Source organism: Neofelis nebulosa, chromosome 12, assembly GCF_028018385.1.
Source record: "Neofelis nebulosa isolate mNeoNeb1 chromosome 12, mNeoNeb1.pri, whole genome shotgun sequence".
Classification (NCBI taxonomy): Eukaryota; Metazoa; Chordata; class Mammalia; order Carnivora; family Felidae; genus Neofelis; species Neofelis nebulosa.
The window spans coordinates 91,162,600-91,185,429 of NC_080793.1; the positions used below are offsets into that span (position 1 = coordinate 91,162,600).

Below are 22,830 nucleotides of genomic sequence, written 5' to 3' on the forward strand. Positions count from 1 at the left end.
CTGGAGAGGGGAGAGGAACTGGAGATTGAGTTCAATCACCAAAGGCCAATGATTGAATCAATTGTGCCTATGTAATGAAAACTCTATAATACCCCATAAACAATGGGGAGTTTCCAGGTTGGTGAACACATCGATGTTTTGGCAAGGTGGTGTGCCCAGAGAGGGCATGGAAGCTCCATGTTTCCCCTTCCTTGTACCCTGCTCTGTATATCTCTTCTGTTGGGCTCTTCCTGAGGCGTATCCTTTTCAATAAACTGGTAAATGTAAGTAAAGGGTTTTCCTGAGTTCTGTGGATCATCCTAGTGAATTAGTGAACCTGAGGAGGAGTTTTTGGAGACCCTTGAATTCATAGCTTGTCAGTTAAAATTTTGGGTGCTTCCTGGGACTAGTGACTGGCATGTGATGTGAAAGCAGTCTCGTGGGACTGAGCCCTTAACCTATAGGGTCTGTACTAATGTCGAGTTAGCATCAAGATTGAATTAAATCGTTGGACACTCAGTTGGTATAGCTAATTGGAGAATTGGTGTGGAGACCCTCCCCTCACCCCCTAATCTGGTGTTGAGAATATGTCCCCTTTTGGGCCTGCCACCCTCCTAACACATGTGTTCAATAGTTTGAATGCTCCCTGAACCCCATTGTTTATGGGTTTCTATGGAGGTTCCATTACATAGCCACGATTGATTAAAACCTTGGCCTTTGGTGACTGAACTCAGTCTCTGGCCCCTTCCCTTCCCCAAAGGTTGAGGGGTGGGGCTGAGAATCCCAACCCTCTAACTGTGGCTTGGTCTTTCTGGTGACCAGCCTCCATCCGGAAGCCATTCAGAGGCCTTCCAACAGTCACCTCATTAGCATAAACTCAGGTGTGGTTGAGAGGGGCTCATTATAAATAAAAATAAAAACACTTCTATCACTCAGGATATTTCAAGGATTTTTAAATTTTTTTTTTTTTTTCAATGTTTTTTTATTTATTTTTGGGACAGAGAGAGACAGAGCATGAACGGGGGAGGGGCAGAGAGAGGGAGACACAGAATCAGAAACAGGCTCCAGGCTCTGAGCCATCAGCCCAGAGCCTGACGCGGGGCTCGAACTCACGGAACGCGAGATCGTGACCTGGCTGAAGTCGGACGCTTAACCGACTGCGTCACCCAGGCGCCCCAAAGGATATTTCAAGGATTTTTAGAGCTCTGTGCCAGGATCCTGTGAAAAAGACCAGATATATTTTGTATTATACCACAGGGTTAAAAAAAAAAAAAACAACACACAACTTTTTTGCATGTGCATATCCAATTCTTCTAGCACCATTTATTGAAAAGGTTAACTTTTCCTCCATTGAATTAACTTAGGACCTTCCTAAAAAATCAATTGACCAGATACATGTGATTTATACCCAAGGCTGTCTATGCTGCTCAGTGTCAGTTACTGTGTACATGTCTTGGACATATTTGTTAAATTTATTCCCAAGTATTTCATGTTTTTTGGTGCTACAGTAAGTGGCATTTTTTATTTAGACTTCTGGTTTTTTATTATTAGCATGTGGAAATGCAGTTGATTTTCATATATTAACTATGTATCCTGCAACTTTATTAACCTCGCTTTTTAGTTCTAGGAATCATTTTTTTTGTAGATTCCTTGGGATTTTTCTATGTAGATAGTCATCTGTAGCCAGTTTTACTTCTTCCTTTTTAGTATGTTGGCCTTTTTTTTTTTTTTTTAAATTACATCAGTTGAGACCTTCATTACAGTGCTGAATAAAGGTGATGAGAATGTCCATCCTGGCCTTGTCTCAGCTGGGGAGGGAAGGCATTCAGTCTTTCACCAATAAGTATAATGTTTGCTGTAGTATTTTCATAAATTTGCTTTTAATTGGGTTGAAAACAGTTCTATTCCAAGTTTGTTGAGGTTTTTTTATTTTTATCATGAATAAGTGTTGAATTTTGTCAAATCTCTTTCTTTTACGTCTATTAAGATGATACCTTTTTTCCCCAGTGTTTTAAAATGGTTACTTATCGATTGATTTTCAGCTGTTAAACAACCTTGTATTCCTGGAATGAACCCTTCTTGGTCATGATGTGTTCCTGTTTTTATATATTGCTGGATTTGGTATGCTACAGTTTGGTTCAGGAATTTTACAACTGTGTTTAGGAGGGAAATTGATGAGGGGTAGTTTTCTTGTAGTGTCTGTGTCTGTTTTTGGTGTGAGGGTATTGCTGGTCTCATCAAATGAATTGGGAAGTGTTCCAATTTCATTTCTTCTGTTTTGCTGGAAGAGGTTGAATAGAATTGGTATTATTTCTTATTTAGTTATTTGGTAAAATCCGAGTCATCTGGTCCAATTTTCTCTGTGAGAAGATTTTTAACTGTGAATTTAATCACTTTAGTGGTCATATGGCTGTTCAAGTTGTCAGTTTCTTCTTAAGTTTGGGTAGTTTGTGTCGTAAAGAAATTATCTGTTTTTATCTAAGTGTTCAAATTTATTGGCATAAATTTCATGATATTCCTTTATTATCTTTTTAATATCGACTGAACTTACAGTGATATCTTTCACTTTTGATATTGATAATTTGTGTCTTTTTCTTAAACTCTGATAAAACATTTATTATTTTTGTTGATCTTTTCAAAGAACTGGCTTTGAGTTTCATTTTTTTTTTTCTTTCCTCTATTTGCTTTGGTATTAATTTATTCCGTATTTTCTAGCTTCTTAAGGTGGAAGCTTAGTTCATTGATTTTTAAACCCCTTTTCTTTCCTAATATAAGCTCTTAATGTTATAATTAATTTTAAGTTTTTCATTTGAACATGCCAGAGATGCCATTAAAAAGGACTCAAGAGTACCCACGGCCTTTCTGAAGAAGTAATTTTTGGCTGTTGCTAATTCATTTCTAACCCTATTTCCATTAAAAAAAATTCCCAAGTAATATTTTAGGCTCTATAGATAGTATTTCTTTTGAAGAAATAGGAAGTATGTATTAGTAGTAATCTGCTGATATATCCCTGAGTCCACCCCGTCTCACTGTAGCACGTTAGCGTGTCCCCCCACAACACAGCCCAGTCCTGTTTTAAATAATCCTCAGGAATAAAGTGTGTGGTGGGCTGGATAATGGCCCCCCAAAGTTGTCCATGCCCTAACCCGTGGAACCTATAAATACATCTGACCTTATGTGGCGGTAGGGGCAGATCACCCTGGATTGTTTGGTGTGCCCAGTGTAAGGATAGAGTCTGTATAAGAGGGAGGCAGGAGGGTTGGAATCTGGGAGGAGAGAGGATGATGGGAAGGCTGTAGAGGTGCAGGGAAGGGGCCGCAAGCCAAGGAGTGTGGACAGCCTCCAGGAGTTGGGAAAGCCTCCAGTTTACGCTTCCAACCCAGACCTGTAGGATGATCCCACCCAGCTGGCAGTTATTTGTAGGAAACTGATACCAAGTCTATACGGTCTTGCCGCTCTGGCCACTCCCCCCTGCTGCCCCATCTCCCACCTTCTTTCTCCCTCTGCTCTGCCCCACCTTGGCCTGTGCTAGACAGAACTCCTCCTGTCAGACCCTCTGTTCCCTTAGCTTGGAAAGACCTCTGCACAAATGTCATCTCCTTAGGGAGCTGTTCCCTTGTCATTTTGGCCCAAGCAGCCCTCCCTGCTCCCCCCACCCTCCGCCACAGTTTCCTATTTTAGCTTCTTCTTGGCGCTTTTCGGTTCCAGAATGTATTTTTTTTACTTGTGATTTTGTGATCGGGCCGCTTCTGCAGACCCTCTGATTCCCTGGAATCAGGGCAGGGACCCATTATCAGAACAGCGCCTGGACCGTCGAAGGTACTGAACTTATGGGACCAAGAACTGAAAGATTCTGGTTGTTGAGGTAAAACTGGCAGAGTGTCACGGTTAAGTAAAGTGAGCTTATTTTTTGATACAGTCCACGTGTAGGTGGCTTGTGGGGAAGAATAGTGACTTGTTCAAGTTCTGTTATTAAGCTGACCTTTCTAAATTGCAGGCATGTCTCAGAGGAGCAGAGCCTCTCTTGGGGAGAGGGGAGAACGGGCCCCTGCAGAGGAGGCTGGCCCAGGCCGTTGTCCTCAGGCCCCTCGCCAGCCCTGCCCAGTGAGGTCCCGCTGCCTTGGCGCGGACGAGGGCACCGGAGAGCTGGGGGGGGTAATCGAACCTGTAACCGTGGCTGAGGCTCCGTGCGGCTGCAGAAGCTGGAAGGCAGAGCTTAAACTTAGAAACAGATGCAGTGTTCAGCAGTCTGCTTCTGGCTCCTGCCGTTTAGCACCCCAGCTTGGTTTCTGAGGGGTTGGTTCCCTTGGGAGCCAGACTTGGTCTAGACTAGGGTCCAGCAAAGTTTTCAGTAAAGGGCCAGATATTTTAGGCTTTCTGGGCCTCTCATAGTCTTTGTCATAGGTATGTATATACGTCTGTATATATATATACACGCACACACACACACAAATATATGACAGTTCTTTAACGTTTATTTTTATAAAGCTTTAGAAAAAAGGAATGACCAATTTTAGCTCGAGGGCCATAGAAACACTGGGTGCAGACCGGCCTGCAGTCTATAGTGAGCTTCCCCCGCCCTGGTCCAGACTCAATTTCTTTCTCCCCTTTGCTGGTCCAAGTCCGTTCCCCGAGCCCTGGGCCCTCACCTACGGCTAGAGAAGCCAGGCTGAGGTCCATTGAGCTCCACGGGAAGATGCTACATGCCTGGCCCATGGAGGCCGTGTCTCTAAACATGCAGTGAAAGTGCCCTTTTCTCTTGTGTGGTGGATGAACGATCCTGCAGAAGGCTCTACAATGCGTACTTCTCGTACCAATGTCATGTGCAGCGATGCAGTCGCTTGGGTGAGCGCTGGGTTCCCCAGCTACGACCAGTCAGGGTCTTGACAGGGTCTTGACGTTCAGGTTCCTGGAAACCCCTTGATTAGAGTTTCCATTTGAATAGCTTGGGATGTTCAGGGCAAAATAAGGTTTGAGAGATGGCGGTAGCCAGTATTTTCACATTCTCTAAAATAAAAGTAAAGGCAACATGAGAAACACACCAAATACTGATATAAAGTATTCATTAAAATGTTTGTAATAGTATCATGTGCTTTCACTTGTTATCTCTTCCCGACTATAAACTTTTGTTGACTTTCTGCTCTCGAATTATGAAATATCTGAGATTGGTGAATGTTTGCAGCAGGTGGGCCCGTCCCTACTTGGTGTTTTTCTTAAACTCTTGTTTTGTCGCAGCAGATGACCGCTCTCCTGGAGGATCTGCCTGACCCTTTCAGGGTTTCTTTGAAAAGCTTCTGCTGTCTTCACTGGGGGCCCGGGGTGTTCTGTGCAGTTGCCAGTTCCTTCTGTTGGAACATGGACAGTTCTTTCCTTGGTAATTGCCTGTGAATGGGCATTTCAGCTTAAAGCTCGAGGGAACCTGTGCAGATTATTGGGGCGCTTTCTCTGAGTGACTCTTTCCTGTCTGGTTTCCTCTTCTGTAAATACCAGCCACCCAGTCTGCCTGAACTCCCATCTGCTTCTATCAGCCAGATCGGTCTGCTTGCTCTGTTCAGGTCCCCCTGCCTTGCACCCCATCCTCTAAAGTGTCCTGAGAAAGCTGGAGCAGTCACTGGCCTCCCCTTCACTGTGTCGCTACTTACTGATCGGCATCTGAAAGAAGTTTCATGTGTTTGAAGGGCTAGTCCAGCATCACTTACTCCAGCATAGTCAAAGCTGGCAGCTTTCGGTTCCCTTTGGTGGGGATGGTGTTTAAGAACCAAGAGCTGGGTGCTCACCTGTGCTCATTGTCCCTTGGGCTCTTTGATTCAAGGCCCTTGCGCCAGATAGAGCTAAGATCCGTGGGTAGAAAAGTACCCTTACGTGACACACACGTACACGCATACCATCGTTTGTGCTTCTGTATCCGAAGCCGCAAGTGCATGCTGATAACTCCAGTTCCTGTCCGTCACCATCGGCTTCACGCTCATCTCTACACTTACATTATCTGAAATGTGTTTACTCATTTGCTCAAGTGTGTAATAGCAGAAAATAGTTTCACAGTGGCTAGATCGATACCACTGGGATAAACACACTTTCTAACTAGAGCTTAACATTTAGAGCGTTTATATCTTTAGACTGAGGGTGTAGAGTAAAAACACTATTGAAAGTTATTTGTGTTACTTCTTGTTCAGTGTAATTAATGCTTTATTCATAGGAAATAAAGTAAGGTTTCCTCTTGTTTCTTTTACTTGGAATATGTGAAATATCAGCGTGATTTCAGAAGTCAGAGCTGTGCACAGAAGTGTCACTGGCCACTTCCTCCCTCCAGCCCCTTCCACCACATTGCCACTCTCGAGGGCGTTAATGAATCTCATTAGTTCCTAGTTTATGCGTCACGTGTTTCTTCTGCAAAATTAAGGATGTGCCTGTGTTGCTACTTCCATTCTGTCTTAGGCAAGTAGCATTCTATACATGGTCTTTGCACTTTTTCAGTTAGTAGTGTATCTCCTGCTTCTCCTTCTCTTTGGCAAACAGCTCTTCCTCTGCCTGCCCTCGGGGACTCCTTGCTTCCTAAGGTTCTGCCCGTGGCCAGTGGTTTCCACTTTTCTGCCAACACAGGACCCACATAAAGCCAAACGCAGCCCCCGACGTCGCATCCCCTATGACAACGCAGCAGTTCTGAAGAGTGTGGGCTTTAACGTAGCAGTCAGGTAGCCCAGGGCAGGGGTTCTCTGGGGTTCCCCGGGAGCAGGTGCAGAACCTGGGGCTATATTCCGAAGGGAGGACAACAGGAACTGCTGATTGATTGGGTGTGAATAAAGGGACAAGAGAGATCAGAGATGCCTCCTAGGTTTTTGCCTCAGCTATTAGGAGAAGAGAGGTTCCCTGGATTGAGACGGAAAGGCCTGGGGGAGAGGGAGGTTTTGGGCAGCGATGGTTGGAGAGAAATCAAGACTTCTGTTTTAGACCCATGAATCTGGAGATGCCAGTTAGAAATCCAAGTGAAAGCCTCTGTTGGATGGTTGCATACAGAACACTGAGGGCCCAGGAAGAGGTCAGGCTGAGGAGAAAAGTCTTGAGCCTTCGGCACAAAGGTGGCTTAAATAGCACTAAGAAGGGATAACACTGTACTACCCAAGGAGAAATATTAAAGAGAAAAGAAGGGGACGCTACAGAAAACTTCTAAGAGTAATACAAATGAACAGATTTTCAAGAAATTATTCCATAATAGTTCATAGGAATGTGATGATAGTTGGAAGTATATGAGGCGTTGATGAGCCCTTCTGAAGATGGACATCTTACCACGGTGGGCGTGGAGTGTTGGAGCTGACCGCGATTCTGCAGGGGAGACAACAGTGGCATCACCTTAGGGGAGAAGCCTTCCAGTAAGCCAGAGAGCCTGGGACGCTGGGTAGAAGGGAAGTTTTGGGTTTGGGCATGGTAAACGGACACGTCACTCTGAGGAAAAATGAAGGCCAGAAGGAAGGAACTGAACATGAGCCTAAACTTACGACACGGAAAACGCATAGTAAGTAGTGAGGATAATAAAGCCCAAAGCTGGCTCTTTGAAAATTCAAATGGTCAGACTTCCGGCAAGATTAAAGCAAGGGTGAGAGAACAAAGAAACAACACTCAGATTGAAAAAAGAGGCCCCGGGTATATATAAATTCCACAGACGTTAAACTGGTAAGATAATGTTAAGAATAACTGATGCCAACAAATTTGAAAATTTTAGGTGAAATAGATAAATTATCGCAAATAAAACTTAACCAAAATTGGCTTAAGAAGTAGAAAACTTGACTGATCCCAGAACAATGAAAACACCTGGCCAGGTGACTGCAGGAAGACGTTCTACCTAGAAATTTATGGAACAGAGCATTCCAATCTCATGTACATTCTTTGAGGAAATAGAAACACCCAGACCCTTGCCTGGGTCCCTTTGTGCCTCCAGGCTGACCTTGGCACGAGCACCACCGGGGAGGCTCCCGGTGTGTCAGAGGTGTCACAGGGAACCTCCCGGGGTCCCTGGGGGCCTCCGCTCTGTCTGGTGCCGCGTGCAGGCGAGGACACAGGTGGAGCTGCCTGCACATCCGTGGGCATGTTGAGCCCACGTTTGGTTGAATGGGGGGAACGAGAGCCCTTTTGGAGTGGGGGCGGGGAAGACCGCGGCATCTGGATGGACACAGGCGCGTGCCCGCTACAGCAACTGGGAGACGTCGGCTTCGACCGCTGTCGACCACGCCGTGCAGATGGTGAGGCGTTGCGTCTCTTGGCGTGGAGGGCAAGGCAACGTCAAGCTGCCGTTTCTTCTCCGTCAGATGGGCAGAACGTACCGGGGGTGCCGGGCACAGGCGATGGAGTAGAACGGCGCGCTGCCGCCGGCAGGGTGCGCAGGTGGGAAGATGGTCTTCTCCATCCCTGTGGTCCAGCCACTGCGCCGTCGGGACCGCGACTCCGCAAGGTGAGCCACCACCCCGCGGCGGGGGCATTTCTGGGCACTCGGGAGGCACAGCTACTTTTCCACTGATCTAGTTGGTATGTGCTCCTCCGTGAAACTTTTCAGGCTGCTCTGTGGGTCACAGTTACTCTCTACCGTCGTTCTTTCCTGCTTGCCCTTGTGTGGCACAAGTCAGTGCTGATCTTACTTCGCTGCACCTGATCTTACTTCGCTGCCTTGCTCCAGATGGGGAGAAAGCTTCCGAATTGCCAAAAAGGGGATTTTTAAAAATATGAGGGCCGCCTGGGTGGCTCGGTCCGTGAAGGGTCTGACTCTGGACGTTGGCTTGGGTCATGATCTCACAGTTGTGAGCGTCGGGCTCTGTGCTGGGCTCTCCTTCTGCCCCTTCCCCTCTCGTAAACAAACAAAAACACAAAACACCTTGAAAAAGCCAGATTGTTCTAAACAATAACAGTCCACGTACATATTTTGTTGCAAAGAGATGTGACAGTAACCAGTAGAAGTGTTTCACGCATCCACACTAATTACATCAGAAAAAATAATTACAGGAAAGTGGGGCAGACACCAGTTCCTAAAGAAACGATGTACTATTTCTTACTGTAAAGCAAGGGTTTGTTTGCGTGTTTTAGACCCGGATGGTTTCTGCGAATCCAATCCCTGTGGGGTGTAGATTCCGCTGGACACACTGACGGTGATCTAGGTTCTCCTCTGGGATGGATGCCAGTGCTTAGAAGCACACTGCCGTCTTTGCAGCTGCTTAAACTCGCATGATGAAAATGTGTGCATGTCTCTTTTTGGCTGTATTGGGAACCAAACAGGTTGAAGACCATTGGCTTACTTAAAGCCTTAGCACTCGAGAGGGATGGTGCCACTCGTTGGGGAGCATGTTGGAGTTTTGAGAGAGACTGAGGGGCTTTGCTGTCCTTTGGTTATTGAGGCCCAAGGAAGCTAAACATCTAAAATGCAAAACAAAGAATATTAGTGTTTCTCATAACTTCTGTAAAGGCTCGCAGGACGAGTCCACTGCAAATATAAACAAGTAGAAATTTATTTATTTAAAAAAAAAATTTTTTTTTGTACATTTATTTTTTGAGAGTCACAGAGAGACGCAGCACAAGTGGGGGTGGGGCCGAGAGAGGAGGAGACCCAGAATCCGAAGCAGGCTCCAGACTCCGAGCTGTCAGCACAGAGCCCAACGCGGGGCTCCAACCCACGAGCCGTGAGATCATGACCTGAGCCGGAGTCGGACGCCCAACTGACTGAGCCACCCAGGCGCCCCTAAACAAGTAGAAATTTAATGTGTAGTAATCTTAAAGCATATTTAAAGGACAGAAGTTATATAAAACAATAAGCAAAAAGTTCATATAAAATTTATATAAAACAATTAGGAGAGGACATTTTAGGGGGCAGTATTTAAGTAAATAGATACTTTCTCAAAATTGTTTAATAATAAACTCCATGCGTTGTCTACTCGGTGTATTACCTATCTATATATCTAGATGAAAGGAGTTTGCAATAGAACGGAAACTGCAGTAGCACTATAATATGATTAAAAATATGTAACATACCTATTGGGATGAGCACTGGATGTTGTATGGAAATCAGTTTGACAACAAATTATATATAAAAAAATAGAAAATAAAACAAGGAATGGGAACAGAAAAAAGTAAAAAAATAAAAATAGATTAAAAAAATATGTAACTTAGAACCAAATACTGCATTTTCAGTAACATGAAAAGCAGATCTTCTTGATTTATTATACTTTCTCAGTAACACCAGTACGATCACACAATTTAATACTGTAGCGTGGTCCACACCCTCATTAGGTCGACACTTTCCTGTTCTTTTTTTCACCCAAGGCGTTTACCACTTCCTTTGGTGGTTATTTCTTTAGTTTTTTGCTGTCTCTTTGTCTCCGCTGCTTAAAAGACCTAGTGTAAGAGGCGAGGGTAGGAGACAGAAAGGGCAACCCTTTTGAAGGGTTTGGCTTTGACAGAGAGAGAAATTGGTAGCTGGAGCAGGTGGAACATATGGAGTTGGGAACTTGTTTTAAACAAACTTTTTAACTGAATTACAATATATGAATAGAAAACTGTACAAGTCTCAAGTGTAATACAGATCTGTGAAATGCACTGGGCTGGGCAGTCACCACCCGGCATAAGAAATGGACGTCATTTGTTTTAAACAAACTTTTTAACTGAATTATAATATATGAATAGAAAACTGTACAAGTCTCAAGTGTAATACAGATCTGTGAAATGCACTGGGCTGGGCAGTCACCACCCGACATAACAAATGGACGTCACCTTTACCACCCTGCCACAGTCCGTTAACCCATCTTTCACCCAAGCGTACTGGGGATCCTTCTGGTTTTTATCACCAAATACTAGTTTTGCTTACTGTCAAACTTTATGTGACTGGAATTACCTGGCGTGTACTCTTTTGAGGTTGATTTCCACTCACCGTGTTGGTGGGATTTGGTTTACGCTGTTCATCTGGGAGTGGGTAGTACAATCCTGTTCCTTGTGGGAACGTCTCACAATTTGTGTGTCTGCTGTCGATGGGCTTTCGGAGTGTCGCCACGGTTGAGCTGTCCCGAAGCGTGCTTCCGTGAACACGCTGTGTTGTACGCAGCCTGCGTCTCGGTGGGCATACACCTCTGCGGGGGGAATTTTTAAAGTGATTTTTACGAGTTTCTACTCCCAGCAGCATTAAGTCAGAGTGCCACTGCTCTCTACCTTCCCTAACACTTTAGCTGTGGATTGCTTATAAAGCGGTCTGTGTTTTTAATTTGCGTTTTCTAGATAATTAATCCGGTTGTGTTTCTTGTCATCTCTTCATTAGCCAGTTGGACGTCCTCTTTTGTGAAGTATTTGCATCTTTGGCCTGCTTTTTGTTCTTGGGTTATCTTTTTCTTCCTGACATTTATTTAGTGCTTTCTATGTGGAGGACTTGTGTTTCATTCTTTCATGTGCATATTCATTTTCTTAATGATGTCCTTTGGTGAACAGAAGTTTTTTTTTTTTAATGTTTTATTCATTTTTGAGAGAGATGGAGAGGGTGAGAGATGAGTGTGAGCAGGGGAGGGGCGGAGAGAGAGGGAGACACAGAATCGGAAGCAGCTCCAGACTCCGAGCCGGCAGCACGGAGCCCGACGCGGGGCTCGGACTCACGGACCGCGAGACCGTGACCCGAGCCGAAGTCGGACGCTCAACCGACTGAGCCACCCAAGCACCCTGAGAAGTTTTTAATTTTAACGAAGTCCGGTTTTTTCCTGAGTCTACGGAGAAATCTTTTAAAACTTGTGCGTATACCAAAGTGTTGAAGATATTTTTATTTTTTAAATTAATTTATTTATTATTAAAAATATTTTTTAAGTTTATTTAATTTGAAAGAGAGAGGGAGCTGGGGAGGGGCAGAGAGAGGGAGAGGAAGAATCCAAGCAGGCTCCACGCTGCCAGCACGGAGCCTTATGTGGGGCTTGAACTCATGAACCGTGAGATCATGACCTGAGCCAAAATGCAGAGTCAGATGCTTCACCGACTGAGCCATGCAGACTCCCTGAAGGTATTTTTAGTTTTCATTTAGAAGTTTGATCGTTTTACTTTTCACATTTAGGCTGCATAATGTACCATGAATTGATTCCTTTGTGTGTGTGTGGTGTGAAGGGTCAGGCATCTTTTTTTCTCGCGTGAACATTCAGTGGCTCCAGCCCCGTGTATCAGAAAGTCCATCTGGTCCCTGAAATGTCTGTCACAAATCAACCGGGTCTTTTGGGGACTTGCTGTTTGTTGCATTGGTCTTTATCTTTGAGGCAGTATCACATTTTCTTAATTACAGTAGCTTTATAATAGCATCTTTCTGTTGTAGTGTAAATCCTCCAACTTTTTCTTCTTCAGAAGTATCTTTACTTATTGGCCTTTTGCATTTTCAGCTTGTCATTTTCCAGGCATGTGGGGATTTTGATTGGAACTTCAGTGACTCTATTAATTTGGAGAGAATTTACATATTTTAGTACGAAGTTTTCTAATACATGAGCATGATATGTTCCTCCACTTATTTAGTTTTTAACTTATCTCAGGAGATTTTTCTAGTTTTTTTGTGTCAAGATCTTGTACATCTTTTATTAGATGTGTTCCTTGGCTCCTTGATTTTTGAATGTTATTATAAATAGTGTTTTTTTTGAAATTTCACAAATTTCTTTCGTGAGTTTATAAAGAGACAGTTGATTTTTATATGTTGAACTTGTATTCGGCAACCTTACTAAATTCTTTTGTTTCCATGATTTCTAAATTCTTTTGGCTATTCTTCACGTATAGTTAAGCCATCTGCTGATAACGACAGTTTCATTTTTTCCCTTTGATCTATAATTAAAAAGTTTTCTTATTATACTGACTCGTACATCTGCGACTGTCTTTAGAAGTGATAAAGGACATCCTTGATTCACTCTTGATCTCTGGGAGGAAGCTTACAGTAATTGGCCTTTAAAGGTGATGTTAGTTACAGATGTTTTATAATTACCCTTCAGATTAAAAAAGATTTTCTTTTTTTTCCTAGTTTGTTATGAACTTTTATTTAAGAATGACTGTTGACTAGATATGACAGCAAAAGCACGTGTGATGAAAAAGTTGAGAAATTGAACTTCATTAAAATTAAAACTTCAAAAAGCATCAAGAAAGTAAAAAGACAAGCCATGGATGGGGAGAAAATATTGGGAAATCATATTTCTTTCTTTTAAATATTTATTTATTTTGAGAGAGACAGTTGTGAGGAGAGGGGCACAAGGAGAGAGAGAGTCCCAAGCAGGCTCCATGCACGGACCCCAGTGCAGGACTCGAACCCACAAACTGTGATTATGGCCTGAGCTAAAATCAGGAGTCAGACGTTTGACTGAGCCGCCCAGGTGTCCCTATAAATCATATTTCTGAGAAAGGACTCATATCCAAGATATTACTCTTACAACTCAATAAGAAGGAAACAAATTATCCAGTACAAAAAAAAAAAAAATGAGCAAAAGATTTGAAATGACATTTCACCAAGGACCTGTATGAATGGCTAACAAGCACATGAAAAGATACTTAACCTCCTTAGTCATTAGGGAAATGCAGATTTACAACCGTAATTGATAGATACCATTTCACACCCACTAAAATGCTGTAATAAAAAAAGCTGGTGTTGGTGACCATGTAAGGGCACCAGGGACCCCTGCGTATTGCTGATAGGAAGGGGAAGGGGTGCAGCCACTGTGGAGAAACAGGGACAGTTGTTTTTTTTTTTTTTTTTTTTTTTTTTTTTTTTTTCAACATTTTTTATTTATTTTTGGGACAGAGAGAGACAGAGCATGAACGGGGGAGGGGCAGAGAGAGAGGGAGACACAGAATGGGAAACAGGCTCCAGGCTCCGAGCCATCAGCCCAGAGCCTGACGCGGGGCTCGAACTCACGGACCGCGAGATCGTGACCTGGCTGAAGTCGGACGCTTAACCGACTGCGCCACCCAGGCGCCCCGACAGTTGTTTTTTTTTAAGTTAAATAGAAATTTACAATATGACCCAGCAATTCCACTCCTTCGTGTCTACCCAAGACAAATAAGAACGTTTGTATACACGAAAACTTGTACGCGAATGCTCGTGGTAGTATTTTTTCATAACAGCCAAAGGTGGAAAGACCCCAGTGTCCACCAGCCGATGACCAGAGAAATAAAGGTTTTCTCTGTCCCTACAAGGGGATACTATTCGGTAATGAAAAGAAAACAAATACTAATTCATAGTGAAAAACACTCTGCTTGCTATGTGGAAGACCATGTACTGTACGAGTTTATTCACATGAAACGTCCAGAGAAGACAAAGTTTTAGGAGAATAGTGGAAGGCAAAGTTTTAGGGGGTGGAGGTGGGAACGGGGAGTGCCTGCAGGTGAGTGTGAGGGGTCTTTTTATGATAATGGAAACGTTCTAAAATTAGATGGCTGTACAGCTCTGTAACTTTAATAAAAATTATTGAATTGTGTACTTAAAATGACTGAATTTTACTTCATGTCAGTTCTACCTCAAGAGGTTAAAAGAATGAGTGTGAATTTTAACTACTTTTTTCTGCACCTGCTGAAAGTTTGTATGATTTTTCACTTTTATGCTATTAACTAAAAAAAAAATAAAATAAAACACTTATATTAACCCTTAACATTAAACCAGTCTTTAGTATTGGACTGAATATAACTGGGTCGTGATATATTGTATTTTATTTATGTTACTACTAGGTATGATTTACTTATATTTTGTTTAGGAATTTTTGAGGCTATGAGAAAGATTAGCCTGTCATGTTTTTTTCTTATAATGTTCTTATCGAGTGTTTGTTTTGCAATTCTCCATGTAAATGTAGGATTGATGTTAAATTTTTTTATTTAGGTTTTCACTTTCTTAAAGTAATCTCTACACCCAATGTGGGGCTCGAACTCACAACCCTGAGATCAAGAGTCGCACACAGCACTGAATGAGCCAGACAGGTGCCCCCAGTTGTTTTCATTATGTTTGGGAGAATACAGGGGCGTGTGGTTTTCTTGTAGGAAAGTTTTGAATAAACATATTCAGTTTCTTTAATATGTGTTTGTGTTTTCAGATTTTCTCTGTCCGTTTTAATAAGTTGTGTTTTTCTCGAAATGTGTCCATTTCATGTACCTTTTTGAATGTTTTGGGCCAAGGTTGTTACTAATACTCTCACTGTTTTAATGTCTGTAAAAGCCTTAGTAGTATTCTCCTTTTCTTTTTTTTTTTTATTTATTTTTATTTTTTTTATTTTTTTTATTTTTTTTAATTTATTTTTTATTTATTTATTTTTTTTTATTTATTTTTGGGACAGACAGAGACAGAGCATGAACGGGGGAGGGGCAGAGAGAGAGGGAGACACAGAATTGGAAACAGGCTCCAGGCTCCGAGCCATCAGCCCATAGCCTGACGCGGGGCTCGAACTCACGGACCGCGAGATCGTGACCTGGCTGAAGTCGGACGCTTAACCGACTGCGCCACCCAGGCGCCCCAGTATTCTCCTTTTCATTCTTGCTGTTGGGGTTTGTGCCTTCTTGGATTTTTCCATGATCAGTCTTTTTTTATTTTATTTATTTTATTTTTTAAGCTTTTTGATGTTACTTATTTTTGAGAGAGAGAGAGAGAGAGAGCAAGGGAAAGGGCAGAGAGAGAGGAAGACACAGAATCTGAAGCAGGCTCCAGGCTCGGAGCTGTCACCTCAGAGTGTGACACGGGGCTCGAACTCATGAACCATGAGATCATGACCTGAGCTGAAGTCGGATGCTTAACCGACTGCGCCACCCAGGCGCCTCCACAATGATCAGTCTTACTAAAAGGACTGTCATTTGTTTTAGCTTTTTTTTTTTTTTTTTTTTCCCCAAATGAGCAATTTCTTTGATATTTCTCTCCTGCATGTTTGTTTTCTATTTCTTAAACAATTTTGCTCCAGGGTTGCCTGGGTGGCTAGGTCGGTTAAGCATCTGAGTCTTGATCTCAGCTCAGATCGTGATCTCATGGCTCATGGGATCGAGCCCCGTGTCGGGCTCTGTGCTGACTGTGTGGGGTCTGCTTGGGGTTCTCTCTTTCCTTTTCTCTCTGTCCCTGCTCTACTGGTTCTTGTGAGCACACGTTCTCTTTCTCTCTCTCTCTCAAAATAAATAAACATAAAAACTTTTTTTTTCTTGTTCCAGTTTTTGCTCTTTCTTCTACTTGGGGATTAATTCTTTTTTTTATTTCCTATTTCTTGGTAGGGATGTTCAATGAGGGTGTTTGCTTACTTGGTTTATTGATTACCATGGGGGTTTGCTGACTCCACCGTGATTGTAGACGGGTCAGTTTTTCTTTTTGGCTCATCAGTTTTTGCTTCATACATTTGGGGCTGTCTTATTTTATGCCAGTTTAGAATTCCTATGGCTTTTAGTGGGTCATCGTGTTTATTATCATAAAGTGAACCTCTAGCTTGAATGGTATTTTTTGCCTGAGGTCTCTTTTGTCAGGTATTAACAATGATTTCACTTCCTTTTCGGTTAGTGTTTGCCTGGTTTTTAACCTTTCACTTTAGCCATTTTGTGTCCTTATCTTTTAAGGTATATCTCTCAGGAGTTGTATAAAATAAGATTTTAGGGGCGCCTGGGTGGCTCAGTCGGTTGAGCGTCCAACTTCGGCTCATGATCTCATAGTTTGTGGGTTCGAGCCCCACGTCGGGCTCTGTGCTAACAGCTCAGAGCCTGGAGCCTGCTTCAGACTCTGTGTCTCCTTCTCTCTCTGCCCCTCCCCCGCTTATGCTTTGTCTCGCTCTGTTTCTCAAAAATGAATAAATAAATGTAAAAAAAATTAAAATAAGATTTTAAACTCTACTCTCATAATCTGCCTGAAGAAGCCCCTGTGGTGTTTCTGTCAGTGTGTGCCTGCTGGTGACAGATTGCCTGTGTGTGTCATGTTTGGGGGATGGGTTTGCTTAGTTTAAAATTCTAGGTGGGTAGTTATTTTCTTTCCCCACTTTGGAGATATCACTCATTTTCTGTTGAGAAGTCAGCTGTCAGTCTTCTTCTTTTTGGCAGCTTCTAATTTTCTTTTTTTTTTTTGTCTTTCGTTTTTAGCAGTTGGTCTTCATATGGTTTTCTTTGTGTTTACTCTGTTTTATATTTAACTTTGAGAGGTCCCAAGTGAAAGACTGCAGTGTTCCTCTTTGGCAAGCCCTGAGCTCCGATCCTCCCCCCCACCCCCCCCATTCCCGTGAGATTGTTTAGAAACTTACACTCTGTCTGCCTTGGTTGTTCTCCGTTGCCCTCAAACAGCTGTCTTAATGTGTTTTATCTAGGATTTTGTGAAAGAATTCGTCTGATAATAAGCTATTTCTTTAAAGCTGGCAGAGAAAGTCTACATAATTTTCTTTGCTTTTTTGAGATGAGCAGTGTTACAGCGTTAATGCAGCTGATGGGAACAGTTCTGTAGAGAGGGATATTATTGGTGATGTCAGCCGGGAAGAGGACAGCTGCTGGAGTGATGGCCCTGAACAGACAGGAGGGGTGGAATCTAGTGCATGGGGTGCTTCGTCACGGGTTAGGTCATCTGTAGGAACAGGAGGGAGGGCAGAGTGTAAGGGCTTAATCCTGGTGGTTAGATTTGGTGGTGGGTGTGGGTGAAGGTTTTCTTCTGAATACTTCTGCTTTCTTAGTAACCTGGTGTCAGGATTGGGTAGGAGGTTTGAGGTGAAGGAGAGAGAGGAGTTAGGAAATGGGCTGTAGATGAACACCACAGTGAACAGTGTAGGGAGGTACAGTAGGGTTGCCCGGCAGCACAGAGGCTCGGCTGAGGTGAGCGGTCACGGACTTGGGGGATTTAAAAAGTGAAAGCACTGAGACACGCCAGCCCTCAGATAAAACTGGATATTATCCGCCGAGGAACTTGTCATCTGGAGGGATAGAAGCGAAACTGTACTTTTAGGTTCTGAACGTTCGAGATTGCAGGGCACGTTTCTAAAGCAAAACCAAAGAGTGGTCTCTGGGTCACAGATGTTTAATGTCCCATGGAGAAGGGTAATTCTTTCTGAAACAAATTGTGACTCCCAGGGAAGTCTCCCACAGTTGTGTGGGTTAGGGCTGTGCTCAGTAACCAGACGGAGGCTCCCAGCTCTGCTGGGACTCGTGTGCGTGAATGGGCTCCTCGGGTGCGGAGGAGGTCCCCTTGGCTCCCCTTGGCCGAGGTCCCCTTGGCTCCTGGCATGGCCTCCGCACCCAGGCTCGGAGAGCTGGGTGTGAATTTCAAAGCGTGGGTGCCGCTGAGAGCCCCCACTGCCAAGCCGGCCGGTGTGCCGGAGGGCCCCCTCGTGGCGTAGCCCACGCTGACGTTGGAGGATCTGGTGGATCCCGCGATGCGGTTCCCCGGGGCTCCTTCAGGACCGCCTCACGCAGAGCCCCTGTGTGCCCCATCGGCGCCCTCCTCTCCGCTGCCTCGGCCCTTCTCTCATCTGCTCCGCTCCCCGACACGGCACTGGGTTCGGCCGCTTTTCTTAGCCAATGTGGAGTAGCCAGTCGGCACTGAGCAACGTGTAAATTATGTTCTCAGGGCTAAACGGCAGTGAGTCCGAACGGTTTTTTCTTCCGGCAAATACATCCTACTGGTCTAGAGTTTTGCCCCTGCAAACATTTTTCTTTGATGCTAAATGTTAATTTTTCCTGGAAAAAGTCAATTATGAACACGTGTATCAGGCATACAGAAATGTTTAAAGGCTGACCCTGAATACTCACCACCTAAGGTAGAGCATACAGTGTTACAAACAAGATTGGAGTCTTCTGTGACCTTTGCTAGTCACCTCCGTCTCCCTCCCTGCAGAGGTCCCCACCAACCAAATTTGGTATTTATCATTCCCATGCATATTTTATGTCCCGAAGTAGCATTCTTTACTAGTTTTTAACTCGTGTACGTATATGTGTACGTAAGTAAGCTGTATGCCCAACGTGGGGCTTGAACTCACGGCCCCGAGGTCAAAAGTCTCATGCTCCACCAACGGAGCTAGCCAGCCGCCCCCCTAAATAGCAATTCTTTTAAAAAGAGTTATGCAGGGGTGCCTGGGAGGCTCAGTGGGTTAAGCGTCCGACTTCGGCTCAGGTCATGATCTCGCATTTGTGAGTTCGAGCCCCGCATCGGGCTCTGTGCTGGCGGCCCGGAGCCTGGAGCTGCTTTGGATTCTGTGTCTCCCCTTCTCTCTGTCCCTCCCGTGCTCATGCTCTGTCTCTCACTGTCTCTCAATAATAAATAAACGTTAAGAAATTAAAAAAAAAAAAGAGTTGCGCAAATGGTTATCCTGTGTCTTTCTGTAAATATATAATAATTTATATCGTTAAATATATAAATATAATATATGTTAATGTTCTATATTAATTGCATAATTATATGTTCTTCAACATCCGGATTCATCCATATTCATGCTCTGATTTCTTGGTTTTCATGCCGAACATGTATTATTCTGTTATAGAAATACATCTTTTATTAGAGATCCTGCGGATGGATATTGAGATTAATTCCAATTTTTTTGCTGTTTGATACATGTTGCACTGAATGGTGCTGCCTTCCTTGGTACTTCTTTCCTTGGGCATGTGTTTGAGGTTTTCTAGAACCGATGGACTGTGGGGCATGTGCTGTGTGCATGGTAGTTCACACTCCCACAGGAAGTGTATGGGCTCAGAATGTCCAGCCTGGGCTGGGAACTGGTGCTACATCCAGTCACGATTACTTTATAATGGATGTATAAGAGAGTCAGTCGCTGAGTGTAAACCTTCTGTGCTGTAATTCTACTTTGTTTTGTATTTGTTCATTTAAATGGGGGCCTTCCTTTTCTCGTATAGTTTAACATCATTAGGAAGAATGCCTTTGTTGAGCCGCAGAGTAAGGGATCCCTTACGCATTTATTTTTTTCTGTTCCAAATGTATGATTCTGTGATAAGCTCATAATTATGAAATTGTCGGTTTGCTCCTACGTTCGTGCCAGTGGTTCTGAAACAGGATCTGCGGTCACCAGGGCGGGGATCCATGAAGTCAGACTGATTTTTACAGTGATTAGCCCTTTTCACAGGGTTGACGTTTACCCTGATGGGGCAGAGGCAAGGGGAGGGTGAAAACTGCCAGAGCCTTTGTGAGAGCGGAGGGAGTGCCCCAGTCTGTAGTCATTTATGTCAAGATGAATGGGTTTATTTGTACTCTTCAATGAGTGGATAAATATTTAGGACACTTCATAGTTTTCGTTTCTGATAGAGTAACTATTGGCAGATATCATCTAAAGTAGGTCTCTTCTCAGAGCGTGGGGCCCTGAGACCGCGGAGTGTGAGAACCACTGCTTGAGCACATGGTAGATGTGTGAACGGGCATTTTATTCCACCTCATGCCGGTCTTTAAGTTGATATTCAAGTTACAGCTGAATCTTAAGTAAGTTTTCGATTCGTTGCCTTGAAACTTTGTGTATAACTCGATTGTATTTGTAAATACAACACTTTGCAGGTGCCGACCTTAAGGAGAGAGTCAAGATGAATCCCAGTGAAGTCGGCCCTTTTGTCTCCAAAATAAGAGCGGTGATTAATGAGATCGGTAAGCTCAACTACGCTCCTTTTGGCATGCTGCAGATGACCTCAAATGTCACATTGAGAAAGCCGCACGTTGTCTTTATGTGTACACTTTGGCCAGAATACTTACGTGATTAGATAACCAGGGCCTGTAGCCGGTTGCTGTAAAACGGCATGTAATATGTTTGATTTGACAAATAGTGAACGATATTTTGTAATTAAAAATGCCTCCTATGTATGATGACGTGGCATAGGAAGGTAGTTATTGGAAAACAAAGAGAGTATCTCCTAGATAATTGCATAGACACACATTTATTGATCCAGAGTTGTTTTGTTGTTTATATAAATAGGATCGTACCGTTTTCTTAGAGTTATAGACTTCTGGGTAATATTTGTGTCTCGGTACATATCAACTCTATTATTAACACTTCCTAATATATTGTGGTGTAGTAGTCCGTAACGTTGTGTTATCCAAAACTGTAAATTACTTTATTAATGTGTAGGGGTTTTATTTTCCATTTTTGTTATTTATAGCAAAGCAGTGGATGTCTTTGTATTAAGTCTTTGAGAGCGTTAGTACATGTATCTGTAGGGTAGATTCCCAAACGTGGGATTGCACTTCTAAGTATCATGTGTTTCTTTTACAGTTTTAATCCTTTTCACCACGTTATATTCCAAAAAGATTGTGATAACTTACATTCCCATCAATTACATGACAGGACTTGTTTCCTCATAATTTGCCAGCATTTAATGTTGCTACTTTTAAGTTTGCCACGGTTAAAAAAACAAACAAACAAACAAAAAGACATGTTAGCATTTTATTTTATTTCATTTTGTTTTAATTAATTACTTTTTTGGACATCTTAGCATTTTAATTTGCTTTTCCCCAGATGCTTGTGTGATGTTCTTTCTTTTCAAATTAGACCTGCCTCTTCCCTTCTGCAGATGCCTTTTCACATCCATACTCCTCTTTCCTGTAGCATTATTAGCTATGCTTATTTATTTAAAAGCCACTTTGTAGTAGTCTTTTGTTGTTAAGTGTGTTACAGATGTTGTCTCCTAATGTGCACTCCTGATTCAATTCCAGTATTTAAATGGAAAACTTTTAATATCTAGAGGGTACTAAGCTCTCTTCATTCTTCTTTTGCCTTTTTCCTTGAGGAGTTTCTTTGGTCATTGCTACACATCAATTCTTCCAAATGAATTTGGAATTATTAGTTTTTAAAACAAGGAGGAAAAATACTGTCATGGGACTGTGATTGGGATTTCTCTAAGTCTTATTTAGAAAGAATTAACATTTTTATGGTGTTGAATTTTTCCATCCATGATGTATGTGTATGGGTTTCATTTGGTCTGTGTAGGGGTCATTCGGTTTTCTAGTGTCCTTCAAGAAAGTTTTTTCTGCTTTGGTTTTGCTTGGTCTTGTGTCTTCCTTCACCCCCAACCCCCCAATTTATTCTTTCTATTTTATACCATTTATTCCTTTGAATGGCACTTTTTCTCTTATTTCTGTTGAAGTCTGGTTATTGTAGTTCTGTAGGAAAGTTACTAAATTTTAAGTGCTTATTTTATATCCTACCAGCTTGATGATTACTTTTACTGGCTGTTGATATTTCCCAGTTAATTTTTTTGTGCTTTCCAGATGAAAGTTCATTATCTATAAGTAATGCTGTTGTTGTCTTTACTTTCCCAACCTCTTAATCTTACATATTTTCCCTGTATTTTTACCTTGGCTGAACCCTGCGGTACAATATTCAGTCGCTGGACTGTGTTCATCCTTATCTTTATTGACTTCGATGAATGCTTTTAATATTTTGCCAGTAATTATCAAGTTCAGGGAGTTTCCTTCCATTTCATCGTATTAGGAATTTGTTGCTGTCTTTTGATCAGGAATAGGTGTTAAAATTCGTCAAATGCTTTTTTTTGATACAGCTGACCCTTCAACAATGTGGGGATTAGGGATGTTGACCCCAACATGGTAGAAAATCTGTGTATGACTTTTGACTCCCTCAGAACTTAGCTACAGTAGCTTACTATTGACCAGAAGCCTTACTGGTAGCATAGTCGATTAACACATAGTCGGTATGTTACATGTATATTCTCACAACAAAGTAGTAATACTTTAATAATAATATTCCTAATATTACTGTAATAATATTCTTAGAATAAAGTAAGCTAGAGGAAATGAAATGTTATTAAGGAAATCGTAAGGAGGAGAAAATACATTTACAGTACTGTACTGTATTTATTGAAAAGAACCTATGTATAAGTGGACCAGCACAGTTCAAACCTGTTGTGTAAGGATCACCTTTAATTGGTATATATTAGAATTTATCT

General features: G+C 42.7%; 1 protein-coding gene across 12 annotated transcripts in view; it reads left to right on the forward strand.

The window, feature by feature from the left end:
• The window catches only part of AUH (AU RNA binding methylglutaconyl-CoA hydratase), a 354,609-nt gene that overhangs the window by 17,554 nt on the left and 314,225 nt on the right, over positions 1-22,830 (forward strand). For 10 of the 12 annotated variants that reach the window (XM_058693266.1, XM_058693263.1, XM_058693264.1 and 7 more), the window contains one exon: positions 20,432-20,518. The exons of the other annotated variants lie outside the window; for them this stretch is intronic. In XM_058693266.1, the coding sequence (XP_058549249.1) occupies positions 20,432-20,518 (87 nt within the window). The remainder of the gene's footprint in view (positions 1-20,431; positions 20,519-22,830) is intronic. 12 annotated transcript variants of the gene reach the window in all.